Source organism: Chrysemys picta, chromosome 9, assembly GCF_011386835.1.
Source record: "Chrysemys picta bellii isolate R12L10 chromosome 9, ASM1138683v2, whole genome shotgun sequence".
Taxonomy (NCBI): Eukaryota; Metazoa; Chordata; order Testudines; family Emydidae; genus Chrysemys; species Chrysemys picta.
This window is the reverse complement of record NC_088799.1, coordinates 16,192,454-16,214,544: the sequence shown is the minus strand read 5'-3', so window position 1 is coordinate 16,214,544 and position 22,091 is coordinate 16,192,454. Positions and strand designations below refer to the sequence as shown.

Below are 22,091 nucleotides of genomic sequence, written 5' to 3'. Positions count from 1 at the left end.
GGGGAAGGGGCAGCAACGTTAAAGCCCTGCCGCGGCAAAGGACCCTCCTTAAAGCGTTGCCCCGGGCCAGTACCGGCTTCTTACTGGTATGCTGTACTAGCCCATACCGGCCCACTTTCACCCCTGACTAGAAGGCAACTAAAAAGAGCCCAGAATATATTTTTCTTAAATCTCATGGTTTTTAAGCCAATCTCATAATTTTAGGGGGCCTGACTCATGATTTTTGAATGCTTGGGGTTGGAAATACTTAAAATACTGAAAACTCCACTTAAAAAATTGACTCCTGCTTGCATACGCTCAGAATTTGGCTGTTTTTACTAAAATGCTCACATGAAGCAATAAGGCTTTCTGTTCCTGCCACTGAGTTCCTCATCCCCAGTCAGCCTGGAGTACTAAAAAATAGATGAGCCAGGGTCCTAGATATCTCCTGATATGGTTAAAAATTATGGATCCTGCACCACCAGATGGTCTGTCTGTTCATAGAAATTTAATGAAGCTGCAGTTCTGAGCCCTGGGAAGTGCTAGTCTGCACTCAGTCCAATTAAATCCTAAAAATACATCTTGTGAAGCCCTCTGCTTACTTTACTGCTCAGCTGCGTAGGGCTGCTTTGAAATAAAAAAGCCAAAGCAAAACAAATTAAATTGTTTACCACTATTTAGATTCTGGGTGAGTGCTGTGGAGCTACAGAATGTACTTACTGCACTATTTCTGGAGTACAACAATTACGCAAGTGTGCCTGATTGGGAAGTAGGGAGAAAGAAAGCACCTTTGGGACAGGACTGCTTGGTTCTCAGGGCTCTCAGGACTCAGGGGACCTCTGAGATTGTACATAATTGACCTCTTTTCCAAAGATTCTGCATAGTTCCCCCTTTCTGAAGAGTACAGAGCAAGAGGGTGCTCTCTCTGCACAATACACTCCAGAGCCTTAGGAAAATGTTGAGGTTTTAGGATTGTCACCTACCCTCTTTTCGGCTTTAAAGCTGAGGTCTTTTTTTTTAAACCAGAGCACAGCTGGAATTCCCATTCAAAAGCTGAGAGCACGGGTCAATGCTCCATTGGCTCTGCTGGGCCTGAGGAAGATTGACACATCCTCATCTGATGCCAGATGCATTGAGAGAACCAACTTCATCCAGTGAAAGTGAATAAAGTCTCACATTGCAATTAGGAACATAGAAGACACAGGCACTGCCATATTGGATAAGATGAGTGGTCCTTGTATCCCATTAGAGATGCTTCAGAGGAAGGTGCAAGATACCCCATTACAGACAAATCATGGAATAACGTGCACATAGGAGAAGTATCAGAGTAGCAGCCGTGTTAGTCTGTATCCGCAAAAAGAACAGGAGTACATTTGTTAGTCTCTCTAAGGTGCCACAAGTACTCCTGATCTTTTTATAGGAGAAGTACTTTGCAAGCCCCGGGCAGTTAATGGGTGTGTTATGCCCTAGAGCATAAGGAGTTATATCCCTTATGCTTATTTTATTTTAACGTAAGGTAAATGTGGTTGTTCTTGTTATTCATACTGATGTCTCATTCTTTTTAGATACCGTTAAGTTCTTGGCTTCGGTTATGCACTGTGTAAAACAAAACAAGTATTTCCTTTCCTGGTTTTAAATGTGATGCCAATTATTTCATTGGTGTCCCCTTGTTTTAGTGTTATGCAGGGGCAAATAGGAAGCATCTAATGCCCTTCTCTGCACCACTCGTTAAACACTTCCATCACGTTACCTTTTATTTGTCTGCTTTCTAAACTACAACGCTGCATGTGGAGGTCTTTCTATTCCTCTAGCCATTTCTGCTGCACTTCTCTGTACCCCTCCTCTTTCTGTTATAACCTTTTAGAAATGAGTGACCAGAACAGAACACAGCATTTTCCTATAGCAAGAGCAGAAGGGCTTGTCTTCATTGCAGAGGTAATTTGAGTTGTAAGTTGAATGGAATGTTACTCCTCACTCGAGTCCTGTCCACACACAAAACCCCTTATAGATTCATAGATTCTAGGACTGGAAGGGACCTCGAGAGGTCATCGAGTCCAGTCCCTTGCTTGCATGGCAGGACCAAATACTGTCTAGACCATCCCTGATAGACATTTATCTAACCTTAGATCGAGTGTGGTGATGCTTTCAGCTCTAGCTGGCTGGCCTGTCAGCGGGTATAGGCTAAAATGTCTTACTGCTAACTTGACTCCTTTATAGCCTGGATGCAGCTTAGCTCCACTTGAGTGCTGCTGGTCCTCCAATGCCTTCCAACAAGTTCTTCCCTGATTCACCAGGAAAGGCTCAGGTTCCTGCAGAACCATGGGATGTGTCCCCAGGAGTCTTAGTGCCACGCACAAGTGATTCCAGCGTCAGTGAAAACACAGCAGCGTGAGCGTTATTTTGCACTGTGGCTGCGCTCCCGTGAGCCAGGCTAACTCAAGAGGAGAGACTCGAGCGTAGCTATCTCCCGTTAACTCTGCAAGACGTACCCTAAATGGTGAAGTTAGCATGAAGTCTGGCCTGAGACAAGGAATGTTCAATCAACTCCTGATAGCCTGGGAGTGGGCACAATATGCTATTGCTGAAGCTCATTCTTTGGTTTGCTACTTGGACCTTTTGGAAAAATTGAACCCAAGTCTGGGTTCAGTAACTCTTGTGCTGACTATGCTGATCCTGCAATTTGACCCACACGATCCCTTGTGCCTATGGAGAGTCCCACTGAAATCAATAGGACTTTGCAGGCGCACAGGGGCCCATTCATGTGGATCGAGAACTATGACTGGAAATGAGCTGTTACACTAAGTAACACAAGTTTATCACTTCTGCTGTGTGAGTTACCCAGCTAGTCTGTAATGAAGAGATCAGGACAGTGCTTAGAGCCAGTTTAATTTGGCTGGGCCCTTCAGCAGCTATGGAAGGGAGAATAATTCATTTCACTGAATAAACCCATTTATCTCTAGCCACCTCTCTGGTGCTCTTCTCCTGGAGGACATCCCATCAAACAACTTCCGGGTTCATTTACGAGAAACCAAAATTTGAACAGGTACCCAAATTAGTTATGGAAAAAAACTATTTAAAACTGGATTTAGTGCAATGTCGAACTCATAAAACAGGCAATTTACTTGCTAGGGGAAGCAGCCCTCAAACTATGCAGTGCAGGTGAAAGAGCAGCTGCTGAAATCTGCCCTGGCCCTGCAGTTCTGTGATGCCAGATAAGGGAGTGAGACCCAAGCAGCTTTCATGGTGGGTGGGACAACCAGTCCCTCTGGATTCTTTTATAAACAGGAAAACCTGCCTGCTGCTGATAACATATACGGAGGGGTTTTTTCCTTGTTGATTGTTTTTCACTTTTAGTCAAATGGAGTAAATGGCTACCAATAAGAGCCGTTGATAAGGCCAGACGTTGCAGCTGCCAGTTGGAATGGAAATGTTCGAGTGGAACCCAGCAGCATCACTGGGGTAAATGCAGAGCTGCTCTTGTCTCCCATCACCACCCCTGGCAGGGATGAGGATGATGAGAAGAAGACTGCTTGAATTTGGATCAGGCTGACACATGGCGGACAAGCTGTCGGCTCGGATGTCAATCATTGTTCCTCTTTAAAAAAGGCTTAATCTTGTAAGCAGAATAACACTGAGCATACAGCTTCCCCACTCTCACCCTGTGCCATGCGGCCACAGTTGCAATCAATGGAGGATCCTGAGCCCTGGTTGGATTGGGAAGGGGGCTGTTGGCAGGACATTTGGGGCAGGACTATGGGGTCCATGACTGGGTCTCCTAGGCCCTACCATGATACAAATAATAATATTCCCCATGAGGGGTCCTTGACTCTGGCATTCTCATCCTGCTTTGGTTCTCTATGGCCCAGATTTGTTAATCTTCTGGACATGCTACAAGGCCCATTTTTCCCCCCTGGGCATTTGGAGAGGGTGGGTTGGTAGATGTGGGACTGTTGTTATGATTGTGATGTTAGTGGGGAGTAGTTGGAGGGGGTGAGAAATGTAAATATTTCAGTGGTGGGAGAGGAGTTTATTGCAGAGATAATCATTTTAATGTTGATACCGACTGTCTGAATGTTTGTAGACGTGCCCGGACAGCAGGGTGGGAAATGGAAAAAAGTAACCATAAATAAATACATACATACATAAACATGAATGCTAACCGTTAAGCGGTGGCTTTAAGAGACGATGTTGTATGATCGTTAAAATGGGAGACTGTGAACCAGGTTTCCTGCCTTCTAGTCCCCAGCCTGACACTGGCTCACCCTACAGCCACCTTTCAGTGTGGTTGGCTGAATAGATGGTCAGATTGCAAGTAAGACCTGGATTCTATTCTTGATTGTGCCTCTGCCTTGCAGGGTGACCATGGGCAAGGCACTTCACCCCTCTGTGCTTCAGTGTCTCCATTTGCAATGTGAGGATAATGATGCTAGGCCACTTCCCAGGGGTGCTGAATTAATCTGAGTTTTTAAAAGTGCTTTAGGATTACAGCTGAAGATGCTGCAGAAGGGAGAAGGATTGTGATATACCCTCGCTGACAACTCTGACTGGTTAGAGTGACAGCATGGTCCAATTGTTCTAATTAATAAAGTTCCCCCCTTCCCCCCTTTTTTTGGAATTTATATTATATTCAAAAAAACTCCCCCAAATAAGGGGAGAACATGGAAAAAAGAAAAAAAGGGGGCAGAAGAACAGAAGGTAAAGAAAAGGAGGGGAGGGGCAGGAAGTGGGGGAGGGAGGAAAAAGGAGAGTGACATCTAGGTTTCCATCTGCTAGAGAAGTTACTTTTACAACAGACTCACTTAAAAAATCCAAGACTTACCCACGAAACACCAGACAGCAAATCGGACCCATGTGATCGTGGAGAGCTTCAGCATGAGATAAATATTCACCAACATGGCAAATGCAGGGACGAAAGGGAGACAAGGTGCCATATATGGCAGCTTTTTGGGGTTTTCTGGCTGTTGCAAGATCACAAATACCAATGCAATGATGAGCAGGACCATCAAAACCATCAGGAGAATAGCCCACCAGCTCTTGTCATAGATATAGTCTGCACCGAAGATTATGAAAGAGCAGAAGATGAACATCAGGACGAAAAGCAGGAGCACACAGGTGGTGACAGTGCGGCCAGTAGCTGCCGTTGGGCGATCCATTTTCCCTGGCAGTCCCAGGTGAATCCTCATTGTGTAATAACGTGGCCCTATTAACTTCTTCAGCTTGATGAGATAAATGTTTTCGGACTCATCTGCCTCGATTCCTGAGGTCATGTCGACTGTGCCATAGTTGGGGTGGTTGATGTTGTAGGTGGGTTTATCTGCTTTCCCAATGAGCATCTCATTGTCACCCAGCGACGGCAGATTTTTTGCACCGCACGTGTTGGTGAGTGGGCCAGTAAACTCCTCCCCTTCACTCACTGGAGAGCAAACCTCCTTCTCACAGTCAGCTAGAATCCCTTCCTTCTTCTTGGTGTGTTCCTCAGAGAGGAATTTGACAAAGCCGTCAATGTCACTCTCTGGCTGGTATCGGAGAAGCAAGACACAAACAGAGACCAAAGTGTAGGCCAGGAGTGTGCCGATGGACATCATTTCTATCAGGTCCCGTAGGCTGACCAGCAAGGAGAGCAGTGCTGCTAGAAATCCTGAGACAATACAAGCCACCACTGGAGTCTCCGTGTAAGAACTCACATGGGACAAGAATCTAGAGTGTGAAACAGTCACAGAACGTTAAAACTGCACTCAGTGGAGGCTCCCTGTGACAGTAACACTTACCTGGATGCAAAGCCGCGGTACTAGGGTTTGGAGCTAGACTAAGCTCTAGTATAATTGCTTCTCTGGGTAAAACTCCAGTGCCTGACCTTCCCAAAGAAATGACTATAATGACAAGGGAGCCTACCTTGAATTTTGGGTAGCTTGTAGCTCCAGGCATCTCAGTATGATCTGAAGTGCACATCAGATCATTTAGGGTGAAACTCCCATTGACTTCAATTAGAGCAGAGTTGGGCCAATGATGAGTGTTTTTGAACGTCCCCCCCATAGGACTTGATCGTGCATTCTTTGCACACCCCAAACTCCTATTAGTTCACTAGAAGCTTTAGGTGCACATAGAACAGAGGAGAGAGCTCATAGTCATACCGACTATGGTTATACCTACTATTGAGTTTGCTAATATGGGTAGCCTCATTGACCACAGCTGGGATTCTCATGGTAGAATCCACCGAGCTCGGTAATGTTTGTAGGATTGGGCCTTTTACAAACACATTTACAAACATATCCATATGTGTTTAACATGCCAAGGCCTACACCTGTCTGTCGGCCTATGGTATTTATATAGAACCACAATATGCAGGCCCCGGATCTCCAGGAGTTAATAGTCTAAAAGCCTGATCCAAAACTCACTGAAGTCAATGGAAGGACTCCCATTGACTTCACTGAGATTTGGACTGGGCCCAACTACTTGTAAATTCAAAGTGGTAATTCAAAGCTCTGCAGTGCAAGTGTTTTACAGTAACGGTGCTGTGACAAATGGAGTATATTTAATTCTAAGGGTACGTCTACACTACCCGCCGAATCGGCGGGTAGCGATTGATCTATCAGGGATCAATTTATTGCATGTAGTGTAGACGTGATAAATCGATCCCCGATCGCTCTCCCATCGACTGCTGAACTCCAGCAGTGCAATAGGTGGAAGCAAAGTCGACGGGGGAGCTGCGGCCGTCGATCCCGCGCCGCGAGGACGCCAAGTAAGTAATTTTAATTCGATCTAAGATACGTCGACTTTAGCTACGCTATTCTCGTAGCTGAAGTTGCGTATCTTAGATCGATCCCGCCCCCTAATGTAGACCAGGCCTAAGTTACAGTAGAAGTATTATTCCTTTTCTTTTATAAAACAAGCAAACACGAAGTTCAGTAGGTTTTACAATCTAGATGTGAGTTTATTCTAGGGAAAATATTTAGATTTAATTTCTGTACAATTCTGGCTGTTTCTTTTACTCTCTTTCCTATGAAAAAACCCAGAGTGCATTTCTCAGTGGGGAAAAGTATCTGTAATGATGTTGGTATAATTTAGGTCGCTGTGCTGAGTAATGAACCAAGAACATCTCAGGCAATTTTAAAAATGACTTTTTGGAAAAAACAAAAGTCTTAAACCAAAGTGTGACTTTGCCCTTGATATTTTTACTCTGAGAGGTGTGTGTTTGTTTGGGCTTTTTTTTTTTTTTTTTTTGATAGGTGGGTTATTGCACATTTACTCCTCAATGCGTGAACAGGATGTGATTATTTTGAAAGACATAGGCATGAGTTACTTTTATTTAGACTATTCACCCCGCCCTCAGATATGCAGACACACATTCCCTGTGTAAACTCTGACATCAGCTACTGGTCTTGTAGATCCCTCCTGATTTCCCAGATTATAAGCTCTGATTTGTGCTCGCATTCCCAGTTGCTGATTTTTAAGCTAAGCTCCCATTGCCCCCGTGTTCCAACCAATGGCAGGATATGGCTCTCAGAGCCTGGTGAAGTGTGGAGAGAGGGTATCCCACATGTTTCCCTTCCTCTTTTAGAACTTCTGAGGATTCCTAGCAGACCTGTGCTGCTGTGAAGCCTTCTCAAGGTGTCACTGCTCCCCTGACTTTGCAGTTCTCGGCTATTTGATCACATACGCGCTAAAAGAGAAATGCAGCCATTAAACTGAAAGGTTTCCATAGAGAAGATGAAATGCCTGACTTTGCATCAACCATTTTTACCTTGAACTCAAGTCACAAAGCATCAGAGGGCAAAAATAAATGACAGCAAAAGCATGACTCACCTGAAGAGCAGCCCATCACCAGCCATGGCATAAATGATTCTTGGCATTGGGAAAAGGGAGCCCAGCAAGCTCACTGTCAATCCCGCTACAGATCCGATGGCAACGATGAATTTAGCGGCATAGAATCCGTGGGCTACAAACATTTCCATCAAAGGGGATTCAGAATCAATGGCAGAGTATGGCACCATCAGAGTTAAGATTACACTCACCTATCAAAGACAAAAGAAGACACCGAGGTAGGAGTGGAGGAGCACAGAGGGTTGTTCTTGACTGCAGCATATATTTCTGCCAAGGACCCACAGTGGACGAGATCAGTTTCTCAGTGATGAAAGTCAGAAATATTTAAAATGTGGTTTCAGAAATGGCCACATGACCTAAGTTTCTTATATAGCATACTTAAACCATTATTTGCAAAGGACAAAATATGGTCTTCACAGCAGAACAATTATCTAAATGAAAAATAAATGAAGGGACTTGGCTGGTAACTGCCATGATTAAAGAAAGAGGATAGCCTGATGGCCTTTGGATAGGTTTTGGGTAAAACAGTCAGAACAACATTTCCCCCCTATGACTCACTCAATTTTGTTCCATTACCCGGAAGACAGATGTGTGTTTATTTGGATGCAGAGAAGCAGAACAATGCTTCTGCCATTTCTATGCTTGCCACCACACCTGTTACTGCCTATGAGCTATGATCTGAGCTTGGGAAATATGTCCTTCATCTCTGGTGCTCTTCTTTGTTTTGCTGCAGTCTTAAACACTGACCTCCCCTTTGTATCGGAGGATGTAGATTATGCATGGGGAAAAGACAGGCTGTCACATGCTGTCACATGTTCCATGTAGCTGGCCCAGGAAATGGGATTCCCATCAGAATGAAACTATCTGAGTCCTCCGCCTGGAAACAACAGACTGGGAGGTCAAAGGGCAGCCACAGAAAGACATTGATGTAGTCAAACACATCCACAGCTGATGTAGTCGTGCACATCCACCAGAGAAGGAAACATTTGTTACATGATCTCACTGGCACATTATCTCACTAAAGAGAGCAGCACAGAAGCTACAGTAGAGAAACGTTGTATGTATTTGGTACTTACAGATACATATGCCGTCAGGCACGTGACCAATGAAGCCGTGATCGCATAGGGAATGGAGGTGTTGGGACTCTTAGCTTCTTCTCCTGTGGTGGCGATTATGTCAAAGCCAATGAAGGCATAGAAACAAGTAGCTGCACCTTTTAGCACCTGCACAAATAATTGACTCAATCAGATCCATGAAGGAAAACTAGTAGAATGAGAGATGCCGCCTTGTATTCCCCTGCCCCACCCCCATCAAGGGCTGGAAGATCCACTTTACTTTTACATGGGGGTGAGGAGAGAAGGGGCACCACGGCCGTGGAGGCCTCCAGTAGCAGCCACAGAGAAGTTCCATTACCAACCCAGTGGCCTAAAGGGAGGCTTTCCCTTAATACTACACAGTTTCCCAGTGCCGAGCCGAATTATTCCTGCTGGGGAGTGGATTTTGGCTTGTGTGAGAACATTGAAATCAGTGCCTATTGGACCAAATCCTACCCCCCTTTAACGTGAGTGGAAGTCAATAAACCTATGTAAAGCAAGGCAGCTGTGGCTCAGAGTGTATCTAAGTTTTCAAACACGGATGCTTAAGCTAGGGAACCCGGTTCCATTTCAACTGGACTTTTGGACACATAAAGGCTGATCTGAGTGCCCAAACTGAGCATTCTGATTTGGGGCCTGCACCTGGGAGAACCAAGAATCCAATGATTTAATCTAGTGCTTCTATTTCAACATGCCACTTGAAGATCATGCCATACAATGAAATATCTAGAAATCGAAGAGCATTCAATAACATTAAAACAAAAAAGTTAAACCAAGGCTAGGAGATCCATTGGATTAGAGCAGGGGTCGGCAATGTTTGGCACGCGGCTCGCCAGGGTAAGCACCCTGGCGGGCCGGGTCAGTTTATTTACCTGCTGACGTGGCAGGTTCGGCCGATCGCGGCCCCTACTGGCCATGGTTCGCCATCCCGGGCCAATGGGGGCGGCGGAAAGCCGCAGCCAGCCCATCCCTCGCCCGCGCCACTTCCCGCCGCCCCCATTGGCCCGGGACGGCGAACCGCGGCCAGTGGGGGCCGCGATTGGCCAAACCTGCCACGTCAGCAGGTAAATAAACTGGCCTGGCCCGCTAGGGTGCTTACCCTGGCGAGCCACATGCCAAACGTTGCCAACCCCTGGATTAGAGAATACTCAGCTTGTACTTCACCCTTTGAGGCAGGAGGCCCTGTGTCATTTGCAGGCTGGTGGGGCTTGGGTTTTCACTACAAGAGGGTCATTTGCAACTTACTAATGCTTGACAAAGATCTGTAGTTACACAGCCCCTGAATCTGTTGACAGATCCTGACAGTGACAGATAAGACAATTAACCAGTTTTATATAGTCACTTGCTTTCACGCTATTAGAATCCAAATCTGATTAAATTAATAGGGATTTGTAACATTTTCACACATTTCATATTAGCGAACTTTTTAACGTGATAGCAAAATGTGCTAATAGACGGACCAGAATACATATAATCAGATGCGTGGAGCTTTCAAACTAACGTCTGTTTTGTATGGAAACTGCAGATGGGCTAGCAGCACTCACTGGGAACCCTCGGATGAAGAATTATTTGTACTGTTTAAATATTTTATTGTGTTTATTTTCTTTAAATATACAATATTATCAAGGACAGTTATCAAACTGAGGAAACAAACACTGAAGCATGTGCTATGGCTGAAAATTACATAAATGACAAGTTGCGAGGCAAACTGAAAGCAATTCTTTAAATACAGAGGCGGAAAGAATTGGCCTTGGCTTTCTGTAAGGTATTTTATGCAAGACAGACAAAAAAGGTAGTGTTTTAAAGTGTTGGTATCTCAGATAGATACAAGAAGTGGGTTAGTTTGCAGTGTGTATGTATGTATGTATAATATTAATCTGTATAATCTGTCTATTTAGCAGTGCACTAGAGGGTAAAATTCACCTCTGTGCAGAGGGCCTCTGCACCACTTAAGCCTCATTTAAATCCTATTTTAAAGGACTTAACTGGTGCCGAGGCCTCATGGTGGCCCTCTGCACAAGAGTGAGTTTCACCCTAAACACAGCGACTGCATGGCTATTTTTACAAAAGCTAAATTTTGGGGCCAAATTTAAGTTGATCCAAAACCCATTTAAATTAATGGGAAGGCTCCCATTGACTTCAATGGGCTTAGCTCAAGCCCCTTATCCCTTTAAATTCTGTACTTTTGCATTGAGTCTTTTGTAGGTTTGGATACAAGAGAAATGGCTGTTTTTTTTTCTATTTCTCTTTGTTTATTGTTCCTAATATGTGGCATAAAAAGGCCAAGCAGCTTCAAAAGATAAATGCAATATATGCTCTCGAGGGGGCTGCTTTCTTCTCTTTAGGTTTTATCTAGCAGAAAATATTGATTTATTTAAGAGAATTGGGAGGAAAAACATCAGACAACCCAGGATCCGCTCTGATAACCAAGAATCTTGGTTTACTTTACTTTCCTGCTTATTTTTCTGTACAAAACCTTATGGAGTTGAGCAGTGTAAATCTGAGAAATTATCTTGGCCTTAGTCCAGCCGAGATATTTTCAGTCCCTGCTCATCCTTGGATAAAAACCAGTTCAAGCAGGCTGAAAAAGCCAAATCTGTCCAAATTCTCAGTAAGCTGTGAGCTAACATCCATAAAATAAGCACTGGCAGGTGGCATTATGAAGTGCACAAAACAAACAGTTTAGAACATTTTTACTGAAGACCAACCAAAACAAATATCAGTATGTTTCCCGCTCTTTATAGAAAGTGCACTAGCCCTCCCTTAACTCCTTTTCTATCCATGGCTACTGTATTTTGATATAACGTTATAACAACATATCACTTCAAATGGTTGGCTCTCGAGCTTAGAGTTATGAAAAAGTTCTAAGCTTATTCTGATGGAGTGGGGGCAGACTGGACCACAAGTGACTTTTTCAAAGATGAGCAAAGGTTGTCATTTGGGATTTGGTTATGCAGATGCAAAGAGGGTTTGGATCTAGATCCCAATATAACCCAACTCACCATGTTCAGCTGGGAGAGAGCAGGGCTCCAGTAAATCATCTTGGGTAAAAGGTTTAAAAGCACTTAAGTCACTCAGGAGCCTGATTTCCATTGAAAAATCAATGGGATTTAAGTTCCTAAATCACGTAGGCACTTTGGAAAATCTTACTCTTCAGCTTATTGTTGTCAGTCTAGTTGTTTGAGGTGGGTCAGGGTTTGGTCTCTGGATCAGAGCTGGGACCTGGATTCTGTATGGTTTGGACTCCCACGGTTTGAGGGAGTTTGGAAGAATGGTGCCAGTTTTGGCTCATCTTTACTCTTGTTGAAAGTCCTTCAGTTATTGCCCATAAATCTGTCTCTGGGAGTTCAGTATACAGCAGCGCTGGCCCTCCCTTTAGAGAGCTCAGACAGCTCCCTCCCCACCGCTGACCAGACTTCCCCTCTTTCTCAGATGTACCCGCAGTGCACAGAAACTACCTCAACTGCTCCTGTTTACCTGTGCTCCACCCCCTCTGGCTGTGGTGGCCCTCCCCAGACACCCCTGTTTATCAGGCCCTGTGACCTCTCTACATGGCCCAAGGAGTCAGGAAATGAAACCAAAGTGGTGCTTTCTAAGAAGGAAGCAGGGGAGGGGAGGGTGGCTAAAGACTTCCATTGTTACATAGCCTGAGGGGCAATATGGGCCAGTGACTAGGGCACTGGACTAGTTGTCAGGACACCTGGGTTCTGTTCCCAGTTCTGCCACTGACCTGTGGTGTGTGACCTTGGACAAGTTGCTTCACCTCAGTTTCCTCTCCCACCCTTTGTCTGTTATGTTTTGTTAGTCCCTGCTGAGAAGAGCGGATAGTCTATCTCTTACAGACGGTCTAGCACACTGGGGGCTCTGATCTCAGTTGGGGCTTCAATGTGCTATGTAATACAAATAAATAATGATGACCTGCTAGCACAGCAGATGGGAATTGGAGTGGTGCGGCTTATATGATGTGGTCCCTATGTGACCAGCTAGGATGCTTCAGTTGAAGGCTGCTGCTGCCCATAGCATACCAGACTGTGTGTAAGACACTTACCCCAGACCATCCAAATGGCAAGAACTGCCCTTCAGACCAGTTGTCGCCATTGACAAAGAAAAGCCCAGCGATCATGATGAAGATCCACACTACCAGGTTAATTGCATTGAGCACGTTGTTAAATCCCACAGAGTTCTTCACCCCCATGGCCACAATGATGGTTACAATGACAGCAATAACAAGAGCGAGAAGATCTGGATATGATTCCTCTCCATTCCCTGGACAAACAAAACAAAATACACGTGTAACTTTTCACGCAGAGCGAGAGACAGAGAGGACCTCAGAAAAATCCCCTCCCCTGCCTTCTGGATTCTGGAGCAATATAAAAATTTTTAGCGCTGCTCTGATCCTAATGCAAAGGATCAATGGTTATCAATAGTTAATGTGCAGCAGGCCCCAGTTTAGGAGGCACAAATCCAAGCACCTCTGCTTACATTAGCTACGATACATTTCAAAGATGTTCATCCCCAGGCTTTAAGGCACAAAATGATTACTAGCTAGGGTCAGGAAGACATTTACCCCCATTTCATAGAATGGCACAACAACCAGGTGCCTTGCAATGTTTTAGCACTTTCCTTGTAAGAACCAGGATACTGGACTATTGGTCTCTTCTAAGTCCGGCATTTCCCAGTGCTTTCAGTTGTGTCAAATTCAGGGCCGGCGCAACCCGTTAGGCGACCTAGGCGGTCGCCTAGGTCACTACAATTTGGGAGGCGGTGACAGTGGCGGTATTTCGGCGGCGGGACCTTCCGCCACCTCTGTGGGGGGTGGCATTTCGGGGCGGGACCTTCCGCCGCCTAAGGCTGGCGGTGCTCCTGGTCAAATTATTTACTGTGAATGGATTACCATTTTGCATTCAGGATAAAGAACCCCCCCTCCATTCCTTGCTCTGAAGTCAAAGGAAATTTTGGGTGAGCAAAGAACGAAAGATCAGGTCCTAAACTGTATGACATGCCTCCATTTTCCAAAATCACCTAGTCATCCACTCTGCCAGCCTCGAATTAAAAATGAATCAAACATTAATTTTGTATGAAACATTTATCAGAACTGTGATCTATTGCTACTCATTAGCATCAGCCACAGAGTAGTATGGGGGCTGCTAGACAAATAGGGAAATCACAGAAATTAGCAAGCAGTTACTAGATGTTTGTGCTCCAGGCAGCTGGTTGGTCCCTGTAGAAGGAAATCTAGACGGTAATGATTAAAAGTGGCTCTGCAGCACGGTTCCTGTCTGTAGAAGCCATGTTGCTGAATCCCTGACCCCTGAAAGCCCTCCACTGGCTCACGGACTGCCATCTGCGTCTGGCGAGTCGCTCGGCATTGATGATAACGGGGGAATGTAAAATTAAACAGCATAATGTATATATTATAATTTGGCTCTAAAACTGCCATTGGCTGGGTGCTCAGAAATGTTTGTTTTTATTACATTACAGATGCAGCCCATCTGATTAACCGGGAATTGGGGTCTGGAGAAGTTGCTTTGATTGCCAGTCTACTAACACAGCATCCGTGCATGCACTTTCTCACCTGCTGTTGTACTAGAGTGGAAGCACACTGCTTCAGCTAGCAGTTATTGTCATCAACATGTGTGTATGTGTGATAAGCACCCCCCTGAAACCATGTAGTGTCCTTATACCTCAGTAGCCAGAGAGAACTTTAGCAAACGCAGAGAATAAAACACAGGTTGTTTTCCATGTGATGGGTATAAATTAGAGATGGGCTCTGACAGAAGCCCCAGACCTGTTCCCCGCCCAAATTGCAGGGAAGTTCCACTACAGATGCAATTCCCAGCTTCACCCCTTGAGCCTGTCTCTAAACCAAGTTGAACTAGAACACTGGATTGGAACAAGCCAAGCTTTGAGACTGTTTGCATTTGGAGCAAAACATGCTGCTTCAAATCCATTGCTAGCACCAATAAAATGATTTATTCTGGCCCCTCTGACTGCATCAAAGAATGCTCCCTCCAGCCAACGAATGTTTTCCAGTTGTGTCACCAGACGGAGAACTCCTCAGCAGTGAGTGAGCCTGCTACAAATTCTGTCACTAGCGCAGGGCAAAGCAGCCTACAAAATGCTGTGGAAAGAGTGGAACGGTGAGCACTGCAAACATCAGCTATTGATCAAACGGGGCAGTGAGAAAGATCCAGGATGAGTGGCACTTGGATTGTGTGTTGTGTATCTCAGTGGGTTTGATCATGAGAGTGCAGCGCAGTGCCTGCCTGTGAGTCAAGAGGTCCTTTGCTATAGTCAGCCTGAGTCTGTGGATTCCCTGGAGGCATCTTCCTCAGTTTGTCCACCTCTCCTTTTAATCTTTAGTTTTCTGGGAGTGTTTGCAGCTGGAATCACTGGCGACCCCCCTCCCCTCGCCCTCTGCCAACACCAGGCCCTTTTGAGAGGACCCCAGATTGTGTGGCTTTTTAAATACTGTCTCCACTTTTACACTGCGTTTTGTGAGTTTTTAAACTGCCCGGTGTCTGAGCAGCATGGAGAGAGTCACTGTGTGAATGAAGGAATTAGCAGCAGTATTTTGACATAGTCACTCACAAAGGTCTTTAACTCATGGATTAAGGGCTGGTCTACACTGGGGGGGGATTGATCCAAGATACGCAACTTCAGCTACGTGAATAGCATAGCTGAACTCGAAGTATCTTGGATCGAATTACCTGGGGTCCAGATGGCGCGGGATCGATGGCCGCGGCTCCCCCGTCGACTGCGCTACCGCCGCTCGCTCTGGTGGAGTTCCGGAGTCGACAGTGAGCGCCTTCGGGGATCGATATATCGTGTCTTAACGAGACGTGATATATCGATCCCGGATAAATCGATTGCTACCCGCTGATACGGCGGGTAGTGAAGACGTACCCTAAGGTTCCTCCATCATGAGCCAGTGAGGAAACAACAGGCTCCCACTTCCACCTGTTTATCTGCATTAATCAGTACGGGCCTGATCTTGCAAAGTGCAGATTTCAGTGGAAGTTGAGGGAGCTCAACACCATGCAGGATTAGGCCTTAGGTGAGGAGGGAGCACTCACCAGGATTGGCTGGCAGTTTCAGATATCCCTCCTGAAAACCCACCTGTCACATCTCATCTAGAAGCAAAACCAGGCATGGATAAGGCATGGGCCAATGTCAGGCTCAGGCTCAGACTCAGGCCCCATCTATGCCTGGTTTTTCTCCTAGGTGACTATATGCTACAGCAAGGCCTGATGGGAAGGGTGAGACAGGATAAAAGACAAGCCCACCTTCCTGGTGTAAAGCGGGAATGGAACTTGGGTGGCTCCCCTGTAGTTAGGGCCTGGTGGTCCCCGGCTGATAGGAAGGTGAGGAGAGTCAAAGGAAGGACAGCAGTGGGGTAAGGAAGCTCTCCAAGGCTGGAAGCCTGGTCAGCGCTGGTGTCATTCCCTGCTGAGAAGAAGCTGGGAAGGGAGTCCAGGAAAGATTCTAAGAAGGTTCAGGGTGAGGTAGGGGAAGTTGGATGGAAGAAGCACTGGGAATTGTGAGCAGGGCAGTTTGGAGCGGACCGACAGACAGCCGCTGCATGGTACAGGGTCAGAGGGCCTGAGTCTGGAGTAGTGGAGGGCCTGGGCTCCCTTACAGTGCCCTTGGGGTGATGGGAAGCCCCTGAAATGAAGGTAAAGGATTCAGAGAGGAGTCATGGCCTCGTGAGAATGAAGGATGGGTTGGCCCCTGGTACAAGAGGAGAAAGTGATGCCTGTAATCAAGGAACAGGACTTGCAGGTCGCACAGACCCTAGGCAGAGGGCTGCTGCCCAAGGAGGGGGCGGGACTTGTTTTGGGCACCTATTAACTGGGCTTTCTTTTGAAAGACTTGTGCTTTAGCTACAGGGCCAAAAGCCCAAAAACAACCAGAGCAGGGCTCCCTCCAGAGGAGAGAACCAGAACCACAGAAGGAGGGAACCTTGGGCACGGCAGCACACCTGATGTCAGAGAGGTAAGCTGCTGCCTCACTCCAACTCTACTGGGATGCCTGCAAGTAACTACATGGCAAGACTGCTATTGGCAGAGGTGATTGGGTGGTAAATAGTGAACAGAGCATGCCATCCTTGTCTGATTTCCAAGAAAGGTTCCAGTTGCCTCTCAGGCCCCCATTAACACATGTAACTACACATTACATGACAAGAGTATTAATCTAATTCTCACCCAGTCCATTTAATGTTCCAACACTGTCAACCATCCAGTGGCTGATGGTATGATTTGCCAGGGAGTCAAACATGCTGCTCAGGGCACTTGCGCCAGCTGCTGTGCCAATCAGGTACTCCAGGATCAGGTTCCAGCCAATGAAGAATGCAACAAACTCTCCAACTGTCACATAGCTGTAGGTGTAGGCAGAGCCTGTGGTTTTCGGGACACGCACTCCGAACTCAGCATAACAAACACCTGTTTAGAAAACACAAATGGCCATGAGAAAATGCAGAGTGCTGGACAAAAAGGAGAAAGCTAACTATGGGCTGGGCTGTGCCTGGCTCTTACATGGGTGTTCAGTGTAGGGGAGGCAATGAGCTTTCCTCACATTGCATGGCCTGCATAAAGACCCTGGGCGCAGTCACAGTCGCTCTGCTCTGGGGAGTGCAGGGACTACTCCTTCTCTAATCCCCTTAGGTGCAGAAAGGAGTGGGAAGGAGGTTGGGCCACCGCTGCTGGCCTGCAGAGCACTACCACACGCTACTAATATAACAGAAATAATCCTCCTAGGCAGCTCAGTCTGGCCTCCGAAAGGGTTAGGTGGAATTTTGTGTGCACACTCTCAGCAGGCTTTAAGGCCAGAAAGGACCATCCAACCTGACCTGCTCCAAACAAAGGCCAGAGATCTCCACCCAGCTATTCATGATCTCAGGGGCACACGAATGTGGATTTGTGTGGACAAAGCAGGAGGCTGGCTAGCAAATGAACACCTGCAAATGCAATCTGTGCATACATATCCCGCATGTGTGTGTACATGCCAAACGTGGCCTCTCTGAGAGGGTGTGGCAACCCCTGGGAACTCAGAACGGAGTCCATCCATGAGTACTGCTGGTAAACACACAGCATGGAGGGCCAGGGTCTTTGGTTGGCTCCTGAGATAGATAAATATTTCCACACATGTTATTCAACCAGGCAAAATTAGATTAAAAAAAAGAGAAGAAATCCAATCTGCTTCTCCCTTTATCTGTGGGCTACCATAGCTCTGAGAGCTGGGTAGTAATTTACTATGCTGTCTATTGCTTGTACTGAGAACGAATATCTGGGATACAGGTCTGAGGAACCGTCGTCCACACCTACTATCTGCGAGGAGCTGAAAGAGGATATGGAAAGTCAGACGTTTCCCAAGCCCAGGTCTTGACTGCTGCTGTTCGAGTAATAATAGCCTTAGGCTTTTTAAGTAAGATGCTTCTCATGCAGCTTTGGATATAACAGGGATCAGTCAGTCAAACATTTCTTGCTGTGTCTCAAGAGGACTAATAATTATGTTATAAATAAGAGAGAGACGGTGGGGGGAAGAGGGCAGTGAGAGCGACCGAGCAAGTCATGCTAGAACTGAATGACAGTGTATTCCCGTTATTTATTGAGTGATGACTGCGTGCTAGCCCTGTACAAAACCAGCAGAGGACAGCGTCCCTGCCCAGGAGCTTCCAGTCTAAGGGGGCCTGATCCTCGGAAGTGCCGAGCACCTCGGGCCTGATGACGTCAATAGGGCTGGGCTCCCTGCGAAGCAGCTGTGACTCCCTTTGTGCTTGTTTATGAGCATCTGTAAAAAACAATGAGTGAGAATAAGGAACCATTTTACTCGCTTTCCATGCAGCTCCTGTGGTGAGGATGACTCTGGCACTGCGGGGGCAGGCTCTTTAAGAGAGCCCTTGCCCTTACCCCCAACTACCTGTATTCAGCCAGGATGGTGTAACAGAGACAAGGAAAGACTGTCTCCAAGGGGTGTAAGCATTTTTACTTGAAAATCCATTTTCCTTTTTTTTTTAAAGGGGGAGGGAAATTCAATGGCAAATTTTCAGCCAGCCCACAGAAACAGTTCAAAACACCATCAGCAAACCCATAGACTCCTCCCCAAGCACATGACGCATGCACACATGCTGCCAGACTTTGATCACGTGGCATTTTCTGCATATTACTAACCTTAGCAATATACTGCAATGCCACCAGTACCTGTGGGCCTTAGATGTGTGCATAAATACTAGTCAAGCTAATCGGTGTCCTGTTTGTGCATAGGAGGGCAGAAATGGTTTATTTGTATTTCGTACAGGCCCTGACCACCACAGTATTGGGGGTGCCTTGTGCACGGTTAAACAGAGACCCAGGCCTTAGACAGATCAATATCCCTGAGAATCAGCATCCGCTTCAGAAGGAGGAAGAGGAATGCCATTGCCAGCAGGCTAGGTGAGAGGGGAGGCAGATTCAGAAATTATGAAAAAGCCTGGACAAAGCAGTGCACTTTATGGTTCTATCTGAAAGTGGCCAGGTTTGGGCTCAGGGCCGTTTCTGAAGGGAGCAAATTCCAGAGAAGAGGGCTTGCTGCTGAGAACGCCCTAGCCCCATCCAGACAAACACAGGTTGAGTGGCGTTCTCTGACATTTAGGGCTTTGTAGATGGTGACCAGAACCTTGAATATCAATGGAGGGGTTTAACTGTCAGCCACCGATGGAACTCTGAGCACAGACACCCCCCCTCAAATACGTGTACAGGAAGACACAGAGGGTGCACGTGTGTTCTCTATGGCAGCAGATTACTGATGCTATCAGTGATTCAGTGCTATTCTCTCTCTGTTACGATGGACAAGCTGTTGTTAACCCCACTTAGACTAGCAGCACTGGTGCCACTCTTGCTGTCAGAACCTTATTGCTGCAGAACATGCTTCCAACTCTACTGTTTTATTCCAGTGTTTACCGTTTCAGAAGCAGTTACATGCCCCTGGCGAAATCCTGGCCAGGCTGTCTGTCACAGGGTACTCTCCGTAGCACCCGGGGCACTGGAGAGGCTGCAATACTGGGAAGATTGCAAGCTTGAGTGAAATTAATTGACCAGTTTTTCTTGGCATTGCTGACACCTGGGTGATAGTTGCTGGGCTAATGAGACAACTAACTCAGTAATTGGGAGAAGATATAACTGGAAGGAAGAGGTAGTAAAGGGGGATATTCAGAGGAAAGAAAGTTGTGTGGCAGGTTCCTCTTGCTTGGAAACTAAGGATTAAAGGTACCTATGGTAGAAAAGCAACAGTGTGTGCTTGTAACAGGCGAGGCAGTGCTCCTCAATGGGGAGCTGATGAGATAGCACCATACTTTGGGCACCTGCCAGAGACCCCAGCCACTGGAAAGTCAGCATGGGGACAGAGGCTGGGATAGTCAAAAGTGCCTAAGTGAGTTAGGAGCACAAATCTTATTTCAATGGTATGCAGGCTGTCTTGAGACTCCCACCTAGCAGCTTTCTGCTCCACTTCCAAGTTTTCTCCAAGCCTACAGAAAGGCCAGGCCAAAGAGTGCTCTGTAGTGGGAGCCAGAGGAGAGAGGCTGAGATTAGGGGGCTCAGTGTATGACCTTGTGTATGTCAAGGACCTGGCAATAACCACTGTGTGCCACACACCCAGGCAGGCAATTATTCCTATTTGGAGCAAGAATCTGATCAGGCTAGAGCTGTGTGTGAGATGGGTGTACAATAATGCTGCTTTTGCAGGGTTGTGTTCTGTTGTGCTTCATGCTAGAATTAAAGATGGTTGCTAATGGTTCTGAGATTGCTTAAGTATCCCAGGGTGAATTTTGTCAGGCCCTCCTGAGTTGACTGCATCTAACTTATCTAAATAATAACATTCTTTAACCTGTTCTTTCCCTGCTTTAGCTTGTTCCTTCCTCCTCATTAATATTATCATTTTACCTCTGTCTGCTTTTGTTCCCCTCCCCTTCCTCCCCCCATCTGTTATGTCTATTTTGACTGTCTGCCCTTCTGGGTAGGGACTGTCTGTGTGTTTATACAGTGCCTAATGGAAATGGATCCCAATCTCAGCTGGACCTTCTAATGCTATACTACAACTAATAGTAATAACTAGACCCTTAACAGGGCATTTGCATGAGTGTTCAAGTCTGACACAAACGTAGTTAAGATCAGTGAACAAAGGTCTCCCAAGTGCACTAAAGCTACACCCACTGAGGTTGACTAGAATTGGAGTTCTCAGGGCTTATAGGATCAGGCCCCAAATGCCCATCCAAACTACACAGAATCATTTTAGGGCTTTCCCGTGTCGCTTTAATGTCACACCTGTGATGTGATACTGTGGGCTCTGGAAGGTTCCATAAGAGTGGTAGGGCCTGGGGGCTTTTTGTCTGACCTGGTGCTGAGACAGCTGGAATGCCTTTGTTGGCATAGGAGAACCACTGCTAAAACGAGAGGTTAACACCTTTCACAGGAAGGTCCATAGTCCAAAAGTTGGTACAGATGGGAACACTGTCTTCCCTGAGGGCAGCTTGGCTTCACTCCCACTACGAGCATTAGGAGCCAGTGGCCATTGTGAAAGAGGGCAGTTGTGTTTTCCACAGAAGAACATTATCTGTTAACAGAGGCTGAAGAACAATAAGCTTTCAGTTATGAAAAATAACCGTGACAAATGGCCATTAATCACAAAAAGCGCCAAAAAAAAAAGTCTTCAAATGTAGTCAGCGTGGGAGACTTCAGTGAGCTTTCACGTACTCTTCAAGCTTCCCATATTATTGTTACATTAAGATCTTTGGGGACCAAAAAAAAGAGGCCTGATCCAGGGTGCTAAACTTTGTAAAGAACTCCTTTAAAATTTTGTAACTCTAACAGATTTACTTGTAAATTCTTAGAACATTCATTCTGTACTCAGCGTAAGTATTGTAATTTTGGGAGGGATATGCTGTATTCTTCATATTTAACAAACCGAGTTGCTGCTTTAAATGTAAAATTCATCTCCCCCTTAACTGTGTAACTGCCATCTGTGCTTCCATAATAACCATAGTACCATGTTTTCCTTGAGGGGTTTAACAAGTAAAACATGACTTATAGCCATTATTGAGCATTGTGTAGGAAAATGTATTTAATGTTTTACCAGTAATTACTTTTCTTTGCAAATTCAGAACAGTGTTTTGTTTTTAATCAGTTTGGTATCTGAAGGAAAGTGAATTTGTAATTTTATAAA

General features: G+C 46.0%; 1 protein-coding gene across 1 annotated transcript in view; it reads right to left on the bottom strand.

Moving 5' to 3' along the window:
• Window positions 1-22,091, bottom strand: part of SLC7A14 (solute carrier family 7 member 14) — a 70,330-nt gene that overhangs the window by 4,724 nt on the left and 43,515 nt on the right. Inside the window, exons 3-7 of the mRNA XM_005299250.5 lie at window positions 17,099-17,335; window positions 12,943-13,160; window positions 8,877-9,023; window positions 7,783-7,991; window positions 4,799-5,676 (exon numbers count right to left, since the gene is read on the bottom strand). Of these exons, the coding sequence (XP_005299307.2) occupies window positions 4,799-5,676; window positions 7,783-7,991; window positions 8,877-9,023; window positions 12,943-13,160; window positions 17,099-17,335 (1,689 nt within the window). The remainder of the gene's footprint in view (window positions 1-4,798; window positions 5,677-7,782; window positions 7,992-8,876; window positions 9,024-12,942; window positions 13,161-17,098; window positions 17,336-22,091) is intronic.